We start from the raw sequence: 22903 nt of genomic DNA on the forward strand, positions 1-22903 counted from the left end.
CCCTGAGGTGCAGAGAGATCTGGGTGTCCTAGTGCATGAATCTCAAAAGTCTAGTATGCAGGTACAGCAAGTAATTAGGAAAGCTAATAGAATGTTATCATTTATTGTGAGGTGAATTGATTATAAAAGTAGAGAGGTTATGCTTCAGTTGTACAGGGCACTGGTGAGACCACATCTGGAATACTGTGTATAGTACTGGTCTCCTTTTTTAAGGAAAGATGTAAATGTGTTAAAAGCAGTTCAGAGTAGGTTTACTAAACTAGTACCAGGAATGGCCGGGTTTTCTTACGAGGAAAGGTTGAACAGGTTGGGCTTGTATCCACTGGAGTTTAGGAGAGCAAGAGATGGCTTGATCGAAACCTTTAAGATCCTGAGGAGTCTTGACATTGTGGATGTGGAGAGGATGTTTCCTCTTGTGGGAGAATCTAGAACTAGGGTTCACTGTTTAAAAATAAGGGGTCGCTCATTTGTGACACAGATGAGGAGAAATATTTCCTCTCAGAGAGTGGTGAGACTTTGAAACTCTTCCTTAAAAGGCGGTAGAAGCAGAGTCTTTGAATATTTTAAAAAGAGCTAAATAGCAGAGGATGGAATTGTCTGTGCCCGCTGGCGTCAGGCATCATGGCGGGCATGAGCGAACAATATGGCGGGAAGCCCAAAAATCAATTTCACGTTGTTGTGAAACATGTTTGCAATCGTCTGCTCCGCCCATCGATGGTTGGCTGCGTTTCCCCCTGCTGGAGTTGGGAACTTCATTTTAATATTTTTGGATATCACTATAAGCCAGAATCACCCCCACGCCAGAATCACCCGAGCACGTCAGCATGATTGCACGCCGACGTGTTTCACAACAGAACACAACCACAACTTGTAAGGCATGCAGGTGGCAAGCTGCACTTTGAGGGGAACTCAGGGGTGAGCGCACAGTAACGTTGCGCAGCGCTTGCGAGGGTTGCCTGTTGAACCTGAAGGTTGAGGTGCTGTGCATTCAGGCAAGGGCACAGGCAGGTTGCTTTTTCCCAGCTAGCTGACAGTGCGGTGCCGGGGCAAGGGCAGCACTCATGTTGAGGTGAGTTGATGCGATGGGGTGGGGAGTGGAGGGAAGCAGCTACGCATTAGGGAAACCTTGTATAAAGTGACCATTCCTCCACAGCTGAGACAGTTCAAGTGCAGCCACATTGACATGTGTGGTGTCAGGCCTCTAGCTTATCTGCCCAATCAAGCAACACAGAGACATGAAACTGCCACCAAGTGCTCCAGAGCTTTTCACCCCTTGGGCACAGACTGCAAACTAGTGAGTGTTTTAGTGGACTACAGAACAATTGGACGACTGGGCACATTGTACAATCTCCTTGCTAAAGCTGGCCATGGAGCAGTCACTGGTGGAGGCGCTCACAGCCCCTTGCAAGTCATCATTCTGGTTTGGACCAGCCTCCCCCATGGTTCAAGCTAACACTGCAGCCTTGCAGTGCAGGTTAGGAGAATACCTTCCCCTGAGCTGAGAGCACAGCAGGCAGTCCAGTGGGCAAAGCTGCTGCCAATTGGTCAGGTGGAGTGGGGCAGAGGTGGGTGGAGTTACAGGCAGCCATTCAGCACACTAAAGTTTGGCCATCCAAGTGGTTGCCAGCCAGCACTCTCTGGGATGTGTTAAGGGGCCTTGTTTTCAAATTCCCTTTTGGTTTAGCCCCTCCCTATCTCTGTAATCTCAACCAAACCTACAACACTTCAAGATCCCCGTTCTCTTCTAATTCTGACTTCTTCAGCATCCCTGAATTCAATTGCTCCATCACTGGCAGCCATGCTTTCAGCTTGCCTGGGCCTGAAGCTCTGCAATTCCCTTCCTAAACCTCTCCATCTCTTGACTTCATCTTCTTAAGATGCTCCTGAAAACCTACCTCTTTGACCAAGCTTTTGTTTACATGTGCTATTATCTCCTTTTGTAGCTCGGTGTCAAATTTTGTCCGATAATGCTCCAGCAAACACCTTGGGATATTTTACTAGGTTACAGGTGCTATAGAAATGCTTAATATGCTACCTCAGCCCCACAACTCTCACAGAAAATGCCCAGAAGGCACAGCTGACAAGAAGTTACTGGACATAATTAAGGTGCCTGCTGTTCTAACTTTCATAAACTAACTGTGCCTTGTTTACCTTCCTGTATTTGTCCTTCTCTTCATTTAATTCCTGCTCCTTGATTGCGTATTCTTTGGCTTGTTTGGCCTGCTCCTCAGTCCATTCATATTCCGCCTTATCCATGAAGGATGGTACAGGGATTTCCTGAAAGAAACCAACAAAAGAAACTTATAGTGTTCAGTGAAAATATCCTCCTGGTTTCAGACTTTACAAGTGCTCAACGTCAAAATATCACATGAAGCAGTTTGTTTCTTGCCCGAGTGTCAGTTATGGCTCAGTGGATAGCACTCTGGCCTCTCAGTCAATAGATTCTGGATTCAAGACCCACTTCAGAGACTCAGTAACTAGGCAAATATTACAATGCAGTACTGAGGGAGTGCTGCCCTGTCAGAGAGTCAGTACTGAAGGAGCACTGCACTGTTGAAGGGTCAGTACTGACAGGGTGCTGCACTGTTGGAAGGTCTATACTGAGGGTGCGCCGCACTGTTGAAGGGTCAGTATTGAGGGAGCACTGTGCTGTCAGAGGGTCAGTACTGAGGGAGTACTGCCCTGTTGAAGGGTCAGTACTGAGGGAGTGCTGCCCTATCAAAGGGTCAGTACTGAGGGAGCTGCACTTTCAGAGCGTCAGTACTGAGGGAGCAGTACACTGGTAGAGGGTCAGTACTGAGAGACCACCATACAGTTGGAGAGGCAGTGCAGAGGGACCTATGCTGTCTGAGGGTCAGTACTGAGGGAGCACCACACTGTTGGAAGATCAGTACCATGGGAGTATTGCATTGTTAAAGGGGCAGTACTGAGGGTGGCACAACAGTATTGGAAAAGATGCTGTCTTTTGGATGAAAGGTAAAGGCCCAATCTGTTCTCAGATGGACATAAGAGATCCCATTCAAAGAAGAGCAAAGGAATTTTCACAGGTAACTAGGCCAATATTTATCCCTTAAACATCACCAAAGCTGATTATCTGGTCATTATCACATTGCTGTTTGTGGGAGTTTGCTATGCGCAAAATTGGCTGCCCCGTTTCATACATTGCAACAGTGGCTACACTTTAACAGTACTTCATTTGCTGTAAAACACTTTGAGATGTCCATTGATTGTATAAAGTCTTTATTTTGACCTTGTGGGATATGAACAGAGATCTGCCATTGCAGAAGCAAAGAGCAACAGCCCCAATTTCTGCATAAACTGAGATCAACAACATGGAACCCTGGTTCTCAGTATAGAAAGACCATTTATCCATCTGATCAGCCCCCAACAGAGCTTTTGGGTTTTTATTCGGCCAGATCGCCTCCGGCTGATGTTCACCCAACGGGGTAGGTCAAGAGTTAAGACATTCATTAAATTTGGTGTCCTGGGATGGTAGACTGCAATTATATTCAGTTTGGCTCTTTGATACTCCAGTACAGCTTGTATTGAGAAGATTTCACGCATTGCAAATTCTCTAAACAGATGCCTTCCCTACCATCAACTATTTTCACTGTCCGTTAGTGCCTACCAAACAGCCTAAGTTTTATGTGACACTTGCTTATGCCCTTTAACTCATAGGGGTCCTCGGGAAGGGAAGACACTGGGTGTCACGTAACTGGTCCCTCATATAAAGGAGGCAAGTCTGGGGATGTTTCCTTGGCAAATTCAGCCTAGTGGTGAGAGTAGAAAGTAGGTGTCAGTACTGATATAGGCCTAACCAAGGTCCAGAATGCAACACGGAACAGTTCATTTATCCCGGAGGGAGCTGTAGGGCTGGATCTCCCTGTCTAGTGCGATCCTTTCACTCTCCTCCTTTGGTGGGGTGCACCAAGGTAACTTGGCATTGCTTCAAGTCTCGGAGGCAATGCTGGGGCTCTGCTCTATTAGGTGTCAGCTGCCTACACAGAGTATGCTTTGTGACTGCATCTCCAGTTTGGGGATGAGATGTGTGGCTGCTGGCACAGGATGGAGAGGATCCAGTGGTGGATGTTTTAAAAGGATTGTGGCTCTTTTACAACAGGCACACACCCTAATCCAGAGCCATCACCTCGGAATGGTGTTAAGCTCAGGACTCACTGTATGACAGTGAATTCTGGGCATCCACTCTGTACTCAGGACATGCATCAACATCAGTGAGCTGCTAACTCTCTCACCATTTTCAAAATGTCCGACTTCTTGGTCTCCAGGACTCCTCCCATCATGTCTTTCAAAGCGCGCTCTCTCCAGTTGTCAGCCTGGGAACAGAGTGAAGAAGAATCAGAGATCTAGACTCAACATTCTTTACACAGGGTTAGTGTGTGAGTGAGCAGTTGTCATGAAGCTATTAATGTATATAATATTATTGGAAAATATTTTTCTTTTAAAATAGAGGTTTAGTCTGTGGGTGTGTCTTAACTGGATTAAAGCCAGCTAGTCTGGGTGCTTTGATCTGTACTAGTTTTGAGATGTAAGAGAGATAGAGTGCATTTGCATTTTTTGAATAGAGCTTTCAAGAAAGCGAGTGAAATCTGGCACCTAGCTAGCAGAGACCAAGCAATATGTTTATATTACTAATAAAATTAGCATTATGAAAGTTATTGTTAGAAGAGGCTGGTGATACAATGAGAATTTACATTCAATGAGCTTTGCTAGGTATAACTTCAGTTTTCATGTGTGCAGGGCAGAGGCAATGTCAGATCAAAGTAGCTGTAAGCCTACAATTGTCTCTGTAGGAACCAAAGTGAAAGGAATCTCATTTTGAATTCGTAAGGAATTTGTAAGGCTTCGCCTGGTATCTGGTTAAGTCTATGGGTTGCTTTTGCCTTAATGGAGATTAGTTTGGGAATTTGTTAGAAGCTATGATAGTAGTAATTTGTAATCATGTGTATATATTTAACTTGTGTAAATTAATAAAATATTTCATTTAGTTTAACATAAAACCTCTGGAGAACTAGTGATCTGATTCCTGAATTTAGAGTTGCATCTCAAACATACCCCTTAAAACTATAGGTTATGATAGTTGTTTAAAGTTTCCCTCTAGGATTTTTACATAGCTCAGCTTAACCGAAAGGCTGTCTCATAACAGCACCACTCAGTACATACACAGGAATTACTGCCCAGGGAAGCTGAGGCAGCTCAGTTTTTATCATAGTTAAAGTACTGAGGTTCATTGAGGCTGTGCTAAGACACGATTACTGATTGGCACAACCAGGGAGACGGTCAGAAGATGCTGCTAATGCACCAATCAGCAGGAAGTGTCAAAAGTGGTGTTTAACATTTCAGACAGGGCTCTTCAGCAGGATTCTATGAAATTCTGGGCAGCCCTCACACTCAAATGCCTAAGTTATCCCTTCTCGGACAGACCTGCAGTACGTTACTGGCATTCTCTGTACCCTGTTTCATTCTTATCCAAAAACTGCGTCAACTGCACATCTCAATAATTAATACATAAAACAATAATTATTTCAATTAAACTTTCATTGCACCACTGATTTCATCACACCATAAAACTACTGTACAGAGCAGATAGGCAAAATTATCACTGTATGGCCTGTGTGTGTCTCAGTGTCAGCTCCTGGTACAGTGACTAAAAGGGAAGTATTGGCTTTGCAATGGATATTCAATCCCTACCGTCTGGCCCACACACGTAAACAGTTTGTGAAGTACCTTGGCGGCCAGTAACCGCAGCTGTTCAGCTTTGTACTCTTCCTCCAGCTTCTGCTTTTGCTCTGGGGTGAGGTAGCGCTCTGCTGTGATCTAAAGGCAAAGAGAGAGATGCAATGGGCATTGGATGAGGTTTGTCATATTAGTTTTAATATGACAATTTTAAACCTGCACAGGTAAACGAAGCACACAGGGGCTGATACTGATATTTCAAAACCCAAACAGGGCCAAGAAGCCTGAGTAAGCAAGGGCATCATGGAAAAGACTATGTAGGGACAGGCAGCTGTTGTAACCTGTATATGACATTGATGCCAGCTCACTGGAGTAGCAATACCACAGGTGAAAGGGGCTCAGAACATGGCTCCAGACTCATGACACCAGCAGCCATCCCCCTTCCGACATCTGCATCCCCAAGATAAAGTGGAGGCGAGGTCTTCCAAGGAAGTGGTGTTCAGTCAGAAACAGAGGAAGAGGAGGAAGCCATTCAGCCCCAGAAACTGGTTCTGCCAGTAAATTACATCATGGCTGATCTATCAATCGCAGTTTTCACATTTTTAATTGACACCTCTTCCCCCACCCCGCCAATTTCAACAGTTTTTTGGGAGAGTGTTCCACTCCCCTTTAGGTGAAGAAATCCTTCCCGACGTCACCCCTGAACAGCCTGATTCTAACTTTAAGGTTACACCCACTTGTTCCAGACTCCCCTCGCCAGAAGAAATAGTTTCTTCGTATTTATCCCTTCAGGGGTGCTAGTGATCAAAAAAGATTTCAAACTGAGGTTTCGGTGGATGGTAAAGCTGAAATGGAATGACAAGTCAAGCTGTTGTTCCATGTCCCACATGACAGACTAGTTAAAACAATAAAAGCCCATGTGATCCAGGGGAATGTAGCAAGCTGGATACACAATTGGCTCAGTGGCTGCAAACAAATTCTTGATGGATGTTTTTGCGACTGGAAGGCTGTTTCCAGTGGGATTCCGCAGGGCTCAGTATTAGGGCCCTGCTTTTTGTGGTATATATCAATGATTTGGATGTAAATGAAGGGGGAGTGATCAAGAAGTTTGCAGACAACACAAAAATTGGCCGTGTGATTGATAGTGAGGAGGAGTGCTGTAGACTGCAGGAAGATATTAATGGACTGGTCAGGTGGGCAGAAAAGTGGCAAATGGAATTCAGCCCAGAGAAGTGTAAGGTGATGCATTTGGGGAGGTCAAACACGGCAATTAATGGGAGGATACTGAGAGGTGTAGAGGAAGTGAGGGACCATGGAGTGAATGTCCACAGATCCCTGAAGGTAGCAGGACAGGTCGATAAGCTGGTTAAGAAGGCATATGGAATCCTTTCATTTATTAGCTGAGGTATAGAATATAAGAGCAGGGAGGTTATGCTGGAACTATATAAAACATCAGTTAGGCCACAACTCGAGTACTCTGTGCAGTTATGATCATCTCATTACAGAAAGGATGTAATTGCATTAGAGACGGTACATGAGAGATTTACGGGGATGTTGCCAGAAATTGAAAATTGCAGCTATGAGGAAAGATTGGAAAGGCTGGGGTTACTCTCCTTGGAACAGAGGGGGCTGAGGGGAGATTTGATTGGGATGTACAAAATTGTGAGGGGCCTAGATGGGAAGGGCTGATTTACTTCAGCAGAGAGGTCAGTGACTAGGGGGCATAATTTAAAGTGATTGGTAAGAAGATTAGAACGGAGTAAAGGAAAAATCTTTTCACCCAGAGGGTGATTTTTCCTTTACTCCGTTCTAGTCCTACTACCCTGAAAGTAGAGGTAGAAACCCTCAACTCACTTAAAAGGTGTTTGGACATTCACTCCAAGGTCCCTCACTTTCTCTACATCTCTCAGTATTCTCCCATTAATTATGTATTCCTTTACTTTGTTTGACCTCCCCAAATGCATGATCTCACTCTTCTCTGGGTTGAATTCCATTTGCCACTTTTCTGCCCACCTGACCAGTCCATTGATATCTTCCTACAGTCTGCAGCAATCCTCCTCACTATCAACCACACCGACAATTTTTGTATCACCTGCAAACTTCTTGATCATTCCCCCTTCGTTTACATCCAAATCATTAAGATATGCCACAACAAGTAGGACCTAGTACCGAGCCCTGTGGAACCCCACTGGAAACAGCCTTCCAGTCACAAAAACATTCATCAAGAATTATGCTTTGTTTCCTGTCACTGACCTATAGGACTATGGACCAAATGCTGGAAAATGGCTCATTTTTCGGCTGGCACAGACACACTGGGCCAAGTGGCCTCTTTCTGTGCCGTAAACTTTCTATGATTCTAAGTGCAGAGAGAATAGTTCATTTAGAAGCATGGCAAGAAACAAAGATGTGGTGTAGTCCTCCTACAGTCAAGATATTACCTCAGAATCCTGGACTTCAAACTCTCGCTCCGGCATCTCCTTGTTACTCATCATGGGCAGCCAGACCTCCTCGTCCATGTCCAGTTGATGCATGATTTCCTTCATCCTCGTGGTTCTGTCCTTCACCCGGGCAATCTCCACCTCTTTTTGCTTAAAGGTTGCATCAAACTCCTTGTTGAATGCAGTTTTGATGTTGTAAATCACATCCTTAAGATGAGAAAACTAACAATGAAATGTCAGGTTTCAATCTCATCAGCAGAGGTGGAACGGCAAGTGTGGGCTTGGTGATAAGGATACCCACATGCATGGACAGGCTGTTATGTCTCACCATGGATATGGAGAAGGGTGAAGTTTGGTTTGGTGCCCGGGCTGGCAGCATGGCTTATTGTAGACCCAGTAAAGCAGCAGCACACCTTTCCTTTCTGTTTAATGTCCTTCCCTAATTAAAACCAGGCCTGAGAGAGGAATGTAGCATCATTTTCTTACTGAGTACTTTTATTGAGTGAGTGTATCTTCACAGATGGAGGCCATTGAATGTCACATATCTAAAAGTAATCATTGTGTACCTCAGTCTGGACTTTGAATTCTCTAGTCTACACCATTTGTCACATGCTCATCTTAACAACTTACTCCTCTGCTCATTCAGTGACATTTCCATCTCTGAGTCAGAGGGCAGGTAGTTTGCTGTAATGTGGGAGTTTGTGGTAAGCACTACGATCCCTGACAACCATATCCGTGGTGTCTGCAGTTCGAGCAACTTCAGCTCAGAGTTGTAGACATTGTGGGGCTTTAGGGAGGGGGAGATTGACCTGCACACTTTGTTTCAGGAGGCAGTCACACCCCTTAGGTTAAGTTCAACTTTAGAGTGAGTCAATGATTAAGGACAGGAGGGTGTAACTGAGAGTCAGGTGGATATGGGAGTCAACAATGGGACATAGTGATGGAGGAACCTTGGACTTGGCTTTGACCAATAGGTACGAGGTACTTGCTATCTGTGCGGATTAGAACAAGAGCTTCAGGGTGGATGACCATAGCACCATGGTGCAGGAAGCCATTCAAGTAGGTGGGCAACGTGGGTCTGGGGTGGGGTGGGGTGGAGATTGGGGTGGCAGGGTGGAGTGAAGAGGAATGTGGTAATGACAGGCCACAGTAGAGTTTGGGAGATAGATGCTGTTCTCTGTAGCCAGGACTAGGAGTTCAAAGGCAGAATCTCAAAGGTTGTACTTGAAGCATTGACCAATCAGCATAGGGTCAAACAGGTTAGAGAGGTAAACATGTGGCTGAAAGAGTGGTATGGGAAGAAGGAGTTTCAATTAATGGGGCACTGGCACCAATACTTGGAGAAAGAGAGAGCTGCTCCAGTGGGATGGGTACCACTTAAACCAGGCTAGGATCAATGTGCTGGTGAATCGTATAACTAGGCCTGTGGATAGGGCTTTAAACTAAAAACAGGGGAGAGGTCAGGTGAACAGAGATTTAGAAATCTAAAGAGAAAATTCGAGGCATCCGAGCAGTGTAGTGATTGTGGGTAAAGAGTGGGACAGGAAGGGACAGAGTGTTTAACAGTAATAGTACATCAACAAGTGTGTGAGTGGCCCAGTGAAGAAGTGGAGCTTTGAGGCTTTGGCTCGAGAGGCTTAGACGAGCAGAGGCTGAGGACGAGCTTGCTCCCAGTGGGGTAGGGCCAGGTAAAGTCCTTTAAGTAAATTAGGAGTAGGTAATGGAGGCAGCAGTTGGGGCAGTCGAGTGCTCCGAATGCAGCATGTGGGAAGTCAGGGACAGCACAATTGTCCCTGATGACTACACCTGCAAAAGGTGCATCCAGCTGCAGCTCCTGACAAACCGAGTTAGGGAACTGGAGCTGGAGCTGGATGAACTTCGGATCATACGGGAGGCAGAGGCAGTAATAGACAGGAGTTTCAGGGAGACAGTCACCCCTAAAAGTCAGGAGGCAGGCAGCTGGGTGAATGTCAGGAGAGGGAAGGGGAATAGACAGAAAGAGCAGAGCACCCCTGTGGCCGTTCCCATCAACATTAGGTATACCGTTTTGGATATTGTTGGTGGGGATGACCTACCAGGGACAAGTTGTAGTGGTCGCGTCTCTGGAACCGAGGCTGGACCCTCAGCTCAGAAAGAAGGGAGGGAAAAGAGGACAGCAGCAGTGATAGGGGATTCGATAGTTAGGGGGACAGATAGGAGGTTCTGTGGGAGAGATCGAGAATCCCGGATGGTCTGGTGCCAGGGTCCGCGATATCTCGGATCGAGTTCTCAGTATTCTCAGGAGGGAGTGTGAGCAGCCAGATGTCATGGTCCATGTAGGGAACAATGAGGTGGATAGGAAGGAGGAGGAGGTCCTGCAAAGAGAGTTTAGGGAGTTAGGTGCAAAGTTGAAGGACAGGACCTCCAGGGTTACGATCTCAGGAGTGCTACCCATGCCACGTGCTAGTGAGGCTAGAAATAGGAGGATAATGCAGATAAATACGTGGCTAAGGAGATGGCGCAGGAGGGAGGGCTTCATGTTTCTGGACAATTGGGCTCTGTTCCATGGAAGGTGGGACCTGTTCCGACGGGACAGTTTGCACCTGAACTGGAGGGGGACTAACATCCTTGCGGGTAGGTTTGCTAGTGCTGCTCCGGGGCGTTTAAACTAGATTTGCAGGGGGAGGGGAACCAGAGTGTTAGAGCAGATAGTGAGGTGGAGGAGGATAAAGGTCAAGCGAGGAATGCATGTATAGACAGAAATCAAGGGTCTGTACATGATAGAAATGTTCTCAGGTGCATCTATTTCAATGCAAGGAGTATTGTCGGAAAGGCAGATGAGTTTAGGGCGTGGATTGGCACGTAGGATTACAACATTATTGCTATTAGTGAGACTTGGTTGCAGGAGGGGCAGGACTGGCAGCTCAATGTTCTGGGGTTCCGTTGTTTCAGACGTGATAGAGGGGGAGGGATGAAAGGGGGAGGAGTGGCATTACTAGTCAGGGAAAATATCACAGCTGTGCATAAGCAGGGCAGCCCGGAGGGCTCGTCTACAGAGGCCATATGGGTGGAGCTAAGGAATGGGAAAGGTGTGACCACACTAATAGGGCTGTATTATAGACCGCCCAATAGTCAGAGAGAATTGGAGGAGCAAATCTGCAGAGAGATAGCAGACCGATGTAAGAAACAGAAAGTTGTGATAGTAGGAGATTTTAACTTTCCACATATTGACTGGGACTCCCATACTGTAAAAGGGCTGGATGGCTTGGAGTTTGTCAAATGTGTTCAGGAAAGTTTTCTAAATCAATATATAGAGGTACCAACGAGAGAGGATGCAATACTTGATCTCCTATTAGGGAACCAGACAGGTCAGGTGACAGAAGTTTGTGTAGGCGAACATTTTGGGTCCAGTGACCACAACGTCATTAGTTTTAAGCTAATTATGGATAAGGATAGGTCTGGTCCTTGAGTTGAGATTCTAAATTGGAGAAAGGCCAATTTTGTGGAAATGAGAAAGGATCTAGGAAGAGTGGATTGGGATAAGTTGTTTTCTGGCAAGGATGTGTTCAGTAAGTGGAAGGCATTCAAAGGCGAAATTTTGAGAGTGCAGAGTTTGCATGTACCTGTCAGGATTAAAGGCAAAGTTAACAGGCATAGGGAACCTTGGTTTTCAAGGGATATTGGCGATCTAGTTAAGAAGAAGAGAGAGGTGTATAGCAGGTATAGGCAACAAGGAGCAAATGAGGTACTTGTAGAGTATAGAAAATGTAAGAAAATACTAAAAAAGGAAATCAGGAAGGCAAAAAGAAGACATGAGGTTGCTTTGGCAGATAATGTGAAGGTAAACCCAAAGGGTTTCTACAAGTATATTAAGAGTAAAAGGATATTAAGGGACACAATTGGTCCCCTTGAAGATCAGAGTGGTCATCTATGTGTGGAGCCTCACGAGATGGGGGAGATCTTAAACAGTTTTTTTGCATCAGTATTTACTCAGGAAACTGGCATAGTGTATAAGGAAGAAAGGGAAACAAGCAGTAGTGTCATGGAACATATAGAGATTAAAGAGGAGGAGGTGCTTGCTGCCTTACAGCGAATAAAGGTAGATAAATCCCCCAGGCCTGACATGATATTCCCTGGGACCTTGAGGGAGACTAGTGTAGAAATTGCAGGGGCCCTGGCAGAAATATTTAAAATGTCCTTAGCCACGGGTGAGGTGCCGGAGGATTGGAGGGTAGCTCATGTTGTTCCGTTGTTTAAAAAAGGCTCCAAAAGTAAACCAGGTAATTACAGGCCAGTGAGCCTGACGTCAGTAGTAGGTAAATTATTGGAAGGTGTTCTGAGAAATCGGATATATAATTATTTGGACAGCCAAGGGCTGATTAAGGATAGTCAGCATGGCTTTGTGCGTGGTAGGTCATGTTTAACGAACCTTGTAGAGTTTTTCGAGGAGGTTACCAAGAAAGTAGATGAAAGAAAGCTGTGGATGTTGTCTACATGGACTTTAGTAAGGCCTTTGACAAGATCCCACATGGGAGGTTAGTTTAGAAGGTTCAGACACTTGGTATCCATGGAGAGGTTGTAAACTGGATTCGAAATTGGCTGTGTGGGAGAAGACAGAGAGTGGTAGTTGATGATTGCTTCTCAGACTGGAGGTCTGTGACTAGTGGTGTGCCTCAGGGATCTGTGCTGGGACCATTGTTGTTTGTTGTCTATATCAATGATTTGGGTGATAATGTGGTAAATTGGATCAGCAAGTTTGCTGCTGACACTAAGATTGGAGGTGTTGTGGACAGCGAGGAAGGCTTTCAAAGCTTGCAGAGAGATCTGGACCAACTGGAAAAATGGGCCAGAAAATGGCAGATGGAATTTAATGCGGAAAAGTGTGAGGTGTTACATTTTGGAAGGTCAAACCAAGGTAGGACATACACAGTAAATAGTAGGGCACTGAGGAGTGCGGAGGAACAAAGGGATCTGGGAGTTCAGATACATAATTCCCTGAAAGTGGCGTCACAGGTAGACAAGGTTGTAAAGAAAGCTTTTGGCATACTGACCTTCCTAAATCAAAGTATTGAGTACAGGAGTTGGGATGTTATGGTGAGGTTGTATAAGATATTGGTGAGGCCAACTATGGAGTATTGTGTGCAGTTCTGGTCACCTAACTACAGGAAGGATATCAGAGAGTGCAGAGAAGATTTACTAGGATGTTGCCGGGTCATAAGGAGTTGAGTTACAGGGAAAGATTAAACAGGTTAGGACTTTATTCCTTGGAGCGTAGAAGAATGAGGGGAGATTTGATAGAAGTTTACAAAATTATGAGGGGTATAGACAGAGTAAATGCGAGTAGGCTCTTTCCACTTAGATTAGGAGAGATAAACACGAGAGGACATGGCTTTAGGGTGAAAGGGGAAAGGTTTAGGGGGAACATTAGGGGGAACTTCTTCACTCAGAGAGTGGTGAGAGTGTGGAACGAGCTACCATCTGACGTGGTAAATGCGGGCTCACTCTTAAGTTTTAAGAATAAATTGGATAGATACATGGATGGGAGAGGTCTGGAGGGTTATGGACTAGGTGCAGGTCAATGGGACTAACGGAATAATATTTCGGCACAGACTAGAAGGGCCGAATGGCCTGTTTTCTGTGCTGTAGTGTTCTATGGTTCTAACAAATAAGGTCCATGTAAGTGATAGTAGTTCAAAAAAAATTAAAGCCTCTTTATCTGAATCTTTTTGTTTCTTCACGTGATAAGGGCATCGCTAGCAAGGCCAGCATTTGTTGCCCATCCTTAATTGCCCTTGAACTGAGTGGCTTGCTCGGACATTTCAGAGAGCAGTTAAGAGTCAACCACATTGCTGTGGGTCTGGAGTCACATGTAGACCAGACCAGGTAAGAGACGGCAGAGAAAAAGAGAGGCTTATGGCAGATACCGAGGGCTTAAAACAGCGGAAGCCCGAGAGGAGTATAGAATGTGTAGGGGGCATTTAAAAAGGAAATTAGGAGAGCAAAAAGGGGGCATGAAAAAACATTGGCAGGTAGAATAAAGGAAAATCCAAAGATATTTTTCAAGTACATTAAGTGTAAGAGGATAACTAGGGAAAGAGTAGGGCCCACTAAGGACCATAGTGGTAATTTGTGTGTGGAGCCGGAAAACGTAGGTAGGGTTCGAAATAAATACTTTGTGTTGGTGTTCACAAGTGAGAGGGACAACGTGTATATGGAAATGAGGCAGAAGGACTGTGATATAATTAATGAAATTAGCATAGAAAGGATGGAGAATCTAAGTGGTCTGGCAGGCTTAAAAGTAGATAAATCTCCAAGCCCGGATGAAATGTATCCCAGGCTGTTGAGGAGGCAAGGGAGGAGATAGCAGGGGCGCTGGCAATAATTTTCAATACCTCTCTGGCCACAGGAGAGGTGCCAGAGGACTGGAGGACAGCCAAGAAGGGAGGAAGGGATAAACCAGGGAACTACAAGCCAGTCAGTCTAACCTCAGTGGCGGGGAAACTATTGGAAGCAATTCTGAGGGACAGAATTAATCTACACTTGGAGAGGCAGGGATTAATCAAGGACAGTCAACATGGTTTTGTTAAGGGGAGATCATGTCTGACCAATTTGATTGAATTTTTCGAAGAGGTGACCAGGTGTGTAGATGAGGGCAATGCGTTTGACGTAGTCTACTTGGACTTCAACAAGGCCTTTGATAAAGTCCCGCATGGGAGACTGATAACGAAGGTAAGAGTCCGTGGGATCCAAGGTAGTTAGGCAAATTGGATCCAGAATTGGCTGAGTGGCAGGAAGCAGAGGGTGATGGTCGAGGGACGTTTTTGTGACTGGATGCCCGTGTCCAGTGGGGTTCCACAGGGATCGGTGTTGGGTCCCTTGCCGTTTGTGATATATATGAATGATTTAAACTTGAATGTAGGAGGGTTGATCAGTAAGTTCACAGATGACACGAAAATTGGTGGGGTGATAAATAGTGAGGAGGATATCCTTAGATTACGGGAGGATATAGACGGGCTGGACAGATGGGCTGATCAGTGGAAAATGGAATTTAATTCGGATAAGTGTGAGGTGATGCACTTGGGTAGGACAAACAAGGCATGGGAATACACAATGAATGGTAGGCCCCTGGGAAGTACTGAGGATCAGAGGGACCTTGGTGTGCATGTCCACCAGTCCCTTAAGGTAGCGGGACAGGTAGATAAGGTAGTTAAGACGGCATATGGGATACTTACCTTTATTAGCCGAGGCATAGAATATAAGAACAGGGAGGTTGTGCTGGAACTGTATAAAACACTGGTTAGGCCACAGCTAGAATATTGCGTGCAGTTCTGGAATCTGCATTATAGGAAGGATGTGATTGCACTAGAGAGAGTGCAGAGGAGATTTACCAGGATGTTGCCTGGGCTGGAGAGTTTTAGTTATGAGGAGAGATTGTATAGACTGGAGTTATTTTCCCTGGGGCAGAGGAGATTGAGGGGGTACATGATTGAGGCATATAAAATTATGAGGGGCATAGATAGGGTAGACCGGAAGGAATTTTTCCCCTTGGTGAAGGGATCAATAACCAGGGGGCATAGATTTAATGTAAGAGGCAGGAGGTTTAGAGGGGATGTGAGGAAGAATTTTTTCACCCAGAGGGTGGTGGGAATCTGGAACTCACTGCCTGAAAGGGTGATAGAGGCAGAAACCCTCATAACATTTAAGAAGTATTTGGATGTGCACTTGCGATGCCATGGCATACAAGGCTATGGGCCTAGTGCTGGAAAATGGGATTAGAATAGTTAGGTACTTGTTTGACTGGCACAGACTCAATGGGCCGAAGGGCCTTTTTATGTGCTGTGGACCTCTATGACTCTGTTTCCTTCCCTAAAGGGCATTAGTGAACCAGATGGCTTTTTATGACAATCACTGATAGTTTCACAGTCACCGTTACTAAACGGCAAGCCATTCAAAAGTCCATTGACTTGCGGGACTGTAAAATCCCGCCAGCGTAAAGTTCTGCCCATACAGTCATTACGGCACAGAAGCAGGACATTTGGCCCAACAAGCGCATTGCATTATTCATAATAGATGGATGAATGAGTGTTACAAATAAAATTAATAGGTTTGATATAATCAGCATTACAAAGAAATGGTTGCAAGGTGACCAAGGTTGTGAAATAAACATTTTGAAAAGACAGACAGAATGGAAAAGGAAGAGGGGTAGCCCTGATAGTAGAGGATGATATAAGGACATTAATGAGAAAAGATCTTGGCTCAGAAAATCAGGAAGTAGAATCATTATGGAATAACAAGGATCAGAAAACACTGGTGGGGATAGTTTATTTTTCCTCCAACATTAATTATACTGTTGTACAGAACATTAAGCAAGAAATAATTGGAACTTGTAACAAAGGAAATATAGTAAGTGTAGGGGAATTTAATCTCCATATGGACTGAATCATACAAATTGGTAATGGTAGTCTGGAAGATAAATTTGTAGGATGTTTGATATCTCATTGAAACCAAGAATCTCAAGGAGTTGACAGGGTAGATACAGAAAGTGTTTCCCTTGCAGGAGAATCTAGAACATGGGAGCACAGTCTCAGAATAAGAGGTTGGTCATTTAGGACTGAGATGAGGAAAAATTTCTTCAGGTTTTGAACCTATGGAATTTTCTACCGTAGAGAGCTGCAGATGCTGCATTGTTGAGTAAATTCAAGACTAAGATCGATAGATTTTTGATCACTCAGGGAACCAAGGGATATGGGGAGCGGGTGGAATGTAGAGTTGAGGCAGATCAGCCACAATGGTACTGAATGGCGGAGCAGGCTCAAGGGGCCTTTTAGTCTAATCCTGCTCCTATGTGTAATGAGGCTGCATGTCCAACCAGCACACCAGAGATTTATTCAGGGTCAGAAGGTCAGTACTGAGGAAGTGCTGCAATGTCAGAGGATCAATACTGAGAAAGCACTGCATTCTTGAAGGATCAGTACTGAGAGAGTGCTGCAATGTCAGAGAGCCTGTGCTGAAGGAATGCTGCACTGTCGGAGGGTCAGTACAGAGGAAGTACTGCACTGTCGGAGGATCAGTACTGAGGGAGAGCTACACTCTCAGAGGATCAGTACTGAGGGGGAGCTGACTAATAAGTGTCATCTTTTAAATGGGAGTTCAACAGAGCGCTAGATTTGTGGGATTTCTTTGTTTTCATGTATGAGCCATATCACCCCTTATGCCAAAATGTATCTTCACTTTTCCACATATATATGTAAATTAGTAGCATGCCAGGGATTGAATGGAGAATCTTTTCAATTTATTTCAGTGACTGATTTTATCACATGGTCTCACCTGAACCTCATTAGTGTTGGAAAGGACAGAGTAAGAGTGTCAGCTGTGGCTCAGTTCATAGCACCCTCGCCCTTGGGTCAGAAGGTTGTGGGTTCATGTCCCACTCCCAGAAAAAAAAAAGCTCAAGAACTGTGAATGTACTCGAAAGAGTTACATCTTCTTAATGAGGTGTCAGCTGTGGCTCAGTTCACAGCACCCTCGCCTTTGAATCAGAAGGTTGTGGGTTCATGTCCCACTCCCGGAAACCAAGAACTGTGAATGTACTCGAAAGAGTTACATGCGATCTGTTGATAACTCGAAAGAGTTACAAGGGGATTGTGTTTATGAAATAAAAAAAATACAAGGTCAGTCTTCGATTTGTGCATGCATTGACCAGTCTTATCCATGCATACATTGATAAGTCTTTTATTTGCACATGCGTCAACCAGATTTTAAAAAATCTACACACATGTGGGCCAATTGTTTTTGAGCAGCATCAGCCTAGGAAGTGCCGTGATTTGTGCTCAGGGATTCCGAACGTGTATGTAGGGGAGACTGAAATGTGCCACTCTGTCACGTTCAGCAGCATCAAATGCCCTGCCTGCTCCCCCCCTTGCCACCACCCCTGAATCTTACAGCTCTACCAGAACCCTCACCCCCACCACAACTCTCACAGGCTCGCCACCATGTCAAAGCATCCCTTAAAACTTTCACTGGGAATTGGTTGCTCGGCTTCTACAACAGATGTTAATGAAACTAGGAGAAAGCATAGCCACAGAGGTGGAATGTAGATGACATACATGACAGGAGGCTGCAATATTGTTTGCACCAGTGATACACACTTCATGTGTGACAATATAATAAATTATTGCCTCTGTCGATGAACATAACCCTCTGCTCCGGAGATTAAAAAGCTTCCACTAAGACAAATTTATAACATGAACAGTAGAAAGCAGAGAATGCAAAAAGCCATTTGATCTATCAGCTGACTCCTTCCAGATTATATAGGATCTACCCTGGTCTTATCTTGTTCCGCTTACCATTTCTACCTAGAAAATGGTAGTGTGATGACCCATGTGCTCAGGAAAAGCCTGTATTTTATTTTGTGTGATGTTCTTGTGAGAGAGAGAGGGAGGCGGAAAGGGGAAGAAGAGAGAGAGGGAGGAGGAGGGGGGAAGAAGAGAGAGAGGGAGGCGGAGGGGGAGAGAGGGAGGCGGAGGGGGGAAGAGAGAGAGGGAGGAGGAGGGGGAAGAGAGAGAGGGAGGAGGAGGGGGGAAGAAGAGAGAGAGGGATGAGGAGGGGGGAAGAAGAGAGAGAGGGAGGAGGAGGGGGAAGAAGAGAGAGGGAGGAGGAGGGGGAATAAGAGAGAGGGAGGAGGAGGGGGGAATAAGAGAGAGGGAGGAGGAGGGGGGAAGAAGAGAGAGGGAGGAGGAGGGGGGAAGAAGAGAGAGAGGGAGGAGGAGGGGGGAAGAAGAGAGAGAGAGGGAGGAGGGGGGAAGAGAGAGATGGGAGGAGGGGGGAAGAAGAGAGAGAGGGAGGAGGAGGGGGGAAGAAGAGAGAGAGGGAGGAGGAGGGGGGAAGAAGAGAGAGAGGGAGGAGGAGGGGGGAAGAGAGAGAGGGAGGAGGAGGGGGGAAGAAGAGAGAGGGAGGAGGAGGGGGGAGAAAGGGAGGAGGAGGGGGGAAGAAGAGAGAGAGGGAGGAGGAGGGGGGAAGAAGAGAGAGAGGGAGGAGGAGGTGGGGAGAAAGGGAGGAGGAGGGGGGAAGAAGAGAGGGAGGGGGGAAGAGGAGAGGGAGGAAGAGAGGGAGGGGGGAAAGAAGGGAGGGAGGGAAGGGGGAAAGAAGGGAGGGAGGGAAGGGGGATAGGAGGGAGGGGGGATAAAAGAGAGGGAGGGAAGGAGGGGGTAGAAGAGAGGGAGGGAGGGGGAAGAAGAGAAGGAAGGAGGGGACAGAGATGGGGAAGAAGAGGGAGGGAAGGGGGGGAAGAAGGGGCCACGGGGCCTGGGAGACAGAGAGAGAGAGAGGCTGCTGCGCCTGGGTGGGGCATGAAGTGACTTGCTACTGGGTGTGTTAGTGTATGTGGGAGCGAGCGGGAGAGAGTGTGTGTGTATGTTGGAGCGTGTGGGAGTGTGTGTGTGTGTGTGAGCAAGAGAGTGGGTGGGTGTGTGTGTGGGAGAGGGAGAAAGTGTGAGTGTGTGGGTGGGAGAGGGAGAGAGTGTGGGTGGGAGAGGGAGGGGGAGAGAGTGAGAGTGTGTGGGTGGGAGAGAGTGAGAGTGTGTGGGTGGGAGAGGGAGAGAGTGAGAGTGTGTGGGTGGGAGAGGGAGAGAGTGAGAGTGTGTGGGTGGGAGAGGGAGATAGTGAGAGTGTGTGGGTGGGAGAGGGAGAGAGTGAGAGTGTGTGGGTGGGAGAGGGAGAGAGTGAGAGTGTGTGGGTGGGAGAGGGAGAGAGTGAGAGTGTGTGGGTGGGAGAGGGAGAGAGTGAGAGTGTGTGGGTGGGAGAGGGAGAGAGTGAGAGTGTGTGGGTGGGAGAGCGAGAGAGTGAGAGTGTGTGGGTGGGAGAGGGAGAGAGTGAGAGTGTGTGGGTGGGAGAGGGAGAGAGTGAGAGTGTGTGGGTGGGAGAGGGAGAGAGTGAGAGTGTGTGGGTGGGAGAGCGAGAGAGTGAGAGTGTGTGGGTGGGAGAGCGAGAGAGTGAGAGTGTGTGGGTGGGAGAGAGTGAGAGTGGGTCGTGTGTGGGTGGGAGGGAGAGAGTGAGTGAGTGTGTGTGTGTGGGAGGGAGGGAGGGAGAGAGTGAGTGAGTGTGTGGGAGGGAGAGAGTGAGTGTGTGTGGGAGGGAGAGGGAAGGAGATTGTGGGGGGTGTGTGTGTGGGAGCGAGAGGGAGAGTGTGTGTGTGTGTGTGGGTGGGAGAGGGAGAGTGTGTGTGGGAGCGAGAGGGAGAGTGTGTGTGTGTGTGTGGGTGGGAGAGGGAGAGTGTGTGTGGGAGCGAGAGGGAGAGTGTGTGTGTGTGTGTGGGTGGGAGAGGGAGAGTGTGTGTGGGAGCGAGAGGGAGAACGTGTGTGTGTGTGTGTGTGTGTGTGTGGGGGAGCAAGAGGGAGAGTGTGTGTGTGTGTGGGTGGGAGAGGGAGAGTGTGTGTGGGTGTGTGTGTGTGTGTGTGTGTGTGAGCGAGAGGGAGAGTGTGTGTGTGTGGGTGGGAGAGGGAGAGTGTGTGTGTGTGTGGGGGGGAGAGGGAGAGGGTGTGAATGTGAGGGGGAAGGAGAGAGAGTGTGAGTCTGAAAGAGCCAGAGAGAGTTGGTGTGTGGGAGGGAGAGAGAGTGGGTGTGTGTCTGGCTCACTCCCAGTCTCCGGATTCTCAGTCACCCTTGTCCTCACACACCAACACATACTCTCACAGTAGGTGAGGGTGAGTGAGTAAATGCCTTGAGACTGGGAGTGAGTCGGACACACACACTCACGCTATCACACTCTAATGGTAATTTTTATTAATTACTCCTTTTTAAATATTATCAATTTATTGCTTTGACATTCCTTTACTTTTGCTCAGCAAGTTGTTTCTTCCCTACATACTCAGCTTTTTTTTGAAGTTGTTGAACCTTTCCGAAATCTGCTCACCGGTCCCTTCAGTGAGAAATAATGGAAATGTGGCTCCCCAAGCAGAAAGGTTGGACGAGGCTGTTTTAATAGGATTGTTGTGTTTAAATGTTTGGACATGGTTTGCTCACCTGTAATAGGACGATCTGATTAATCTTCTCATCCTTTGTGTGCAGATCCAACTGTTTATATAAGTAATGATTTACCACACCACACTGGCAGGTCAGGCTGCCTTTCAATGCTGTATTCTCTTCCTCCTTCGAGTCTTCATCCTCTGCCTCCTCATCCTCTTTCTCATCTTTCTTAGGTGGGGTCTCAACAATGTCTTTTCGAGCCTGTAAGCACAGTGAGGATGAAGCTCTATTCTTTCCACATCAAACCACAATCCAATTTTCCCACCATTGAGTGTTGATGCTTAGCAACTCAACCCATATCCTCCTCACCTCTCCTAATAGTTCATCACTGGCTGTGAGGACTGATATTTGACACATTACCAGGCATTGTGTACTAAAGACACCCTTCAGTTTATGACAATGCCTGGACTAATGGCTTCAGCAGTCCCTTTTATCTCCATCAATCCTCACAGGAAGGAAGATAAGCTCTGCTCTCTCTTTGCCTCTATAACATGACACAACTCAGGAGCATAAACCTGCACTCAATCACTCAGTGCCACAGTGTGTCAGCACACTAATATGCTGTGCCACCATGACACCTATGTATCCCTACTGGCTGGGAATTATGTGGCAAGTAATTCACCTCCTGACTCCCCAAAGCCTGTCCACCATCTACAAGGCACAAGTCAGGAGTGTGATGGAATACTCCCCACTTTCCTGGATGAGTGCAGCTCCCACAACACTGAAGAAGCTCAACACCATTCAGGACAAATCAGCCAACTTGATTGGCACCCCCTTAAACATTTACTCCCTCCACCACTGATGCACAGTAGCAGCAGTGTATACCATCTACAAGATGCACTGCAGCAACTCGCCAAACCTCCTTCAACAGAATCTTCCAAACCTGTGACCTCTACAACCTAGAAGCACAAGGGCATCAGACACATGGAAATGCCACCAATAGCAAGTTCCCTGCAAGCCACACACCATTCTGAATTATAACATAATTGCTTCACTGCGGCTGCGTCAAAATCTCGGAAATATTCCTCTAACAGCACTGTGAGTATATCTACAACTGCAGCGGTTCAAGAAGGCAGCACACCTCCACCTTCTCAAAGGCAATTAGGGATGTGTAATACATGCTGGCCTAGCCAGCGACATCTAATGAAAGAATAAAATAAAGTCATTAGAGAGAATCTAGTCTGCACATTTTAAAGGAAACACTTCTGTATCTCTTTTCCTACACTTATCTTTCATACAGTTATATTCTAAGCTGCAGTTCGAATATTGGCAACTCTCTCTGAACAGCCTACAACTGAGACTGAGGAGATCTCCAGGTCAGTCTATGCTACAAGTGTTAACAAATATAAAACACCACGTTACAACTCTCCAAATGCACTTGATATCTTACTTTCAGTGAGCTTGACTCTAGGTTAGATTTCACTGGTGAAAGGGAAGAGTACCTTCAAGTCAATCAATTCAATTGTCCTTTGCTGGATGATCTTCCTGAGAAGCTCCAGCTCATCGTTACTGCGCTCCCTCATTGGGTAATTGGTCACTGCCAATCCTGAAAAGAAGGCCTGAAGAGAGTACAAAATAATTCCGAGACAGAAAAAGGCCTCCCTCTGGTACCCCAACTCTCCAAGCTAAGCCCATCTCTCTGGTACACTAACTCTCCCATTGAAGCCCTTCTCTCTGGTACACTAACTCTCCCATTGAAGCCCTTCTCTCTGGTACACTAACTCTCCTATTGAAGGCCTTCTCTCTGGTACACTAACTATCCTATTGAA

The 22903-nt window shown here is 46.4% G+C and overlaps 1 protein-coding gene across 2 annotated transcripts in view; it reads right to left on the reverse strand.

Annotated features, from left to right (window-relative positions):
- cfap43 (cilia and flagella associated protein 43) overlaps nt 1-22903 on the reverse strand; it is a 191108-nt gene that overhangs the window by 18539 nt on the left and 149666 nt on the right. For both annotated transcript variants that reach the window (XM_078564994.1, XM_078564996.1), the window contains 6 exons: nt 22577-22693; nt 21132-21335; nt 8133-8339; nt 5746-5835; nt 4254-4334; nt 2152-2277 (listed from right to left, as the gene is read on the reverse strand). In XM_078564994.1, coding sequence (XP_078421120.1) covers nt 2152-2277; nt 4254-4334; nt 5746-5835; nt 8133-8339; nt 21132-21335; nt 22577-22693 — 825 coding nt within the window. The remainder of the gene's footprint in view (nt 1-2151; nt 2278-4253; nt 4335-5745; nt 5836-8132; nt 8340-21131; nt 21336-22576; nt 22694-22903) is intronic.

The sequence above is a fragment of the Cetorhinus maximus genome, chromosome 20 (genome assembly GCF_964194155.1).
Source record: "Cetorhinus maximus chromosome 20, sCetMax3.hap1.1, whole genome shotgun sequence".
In the NCBI taxonomy this organism is placed as follows: Eukaryota; Metazoa; Chordata; class Chondrichthyes; order Lamniformes; family Cetorhinidae; genus Cetorhinus; species Cetorhinus maximus.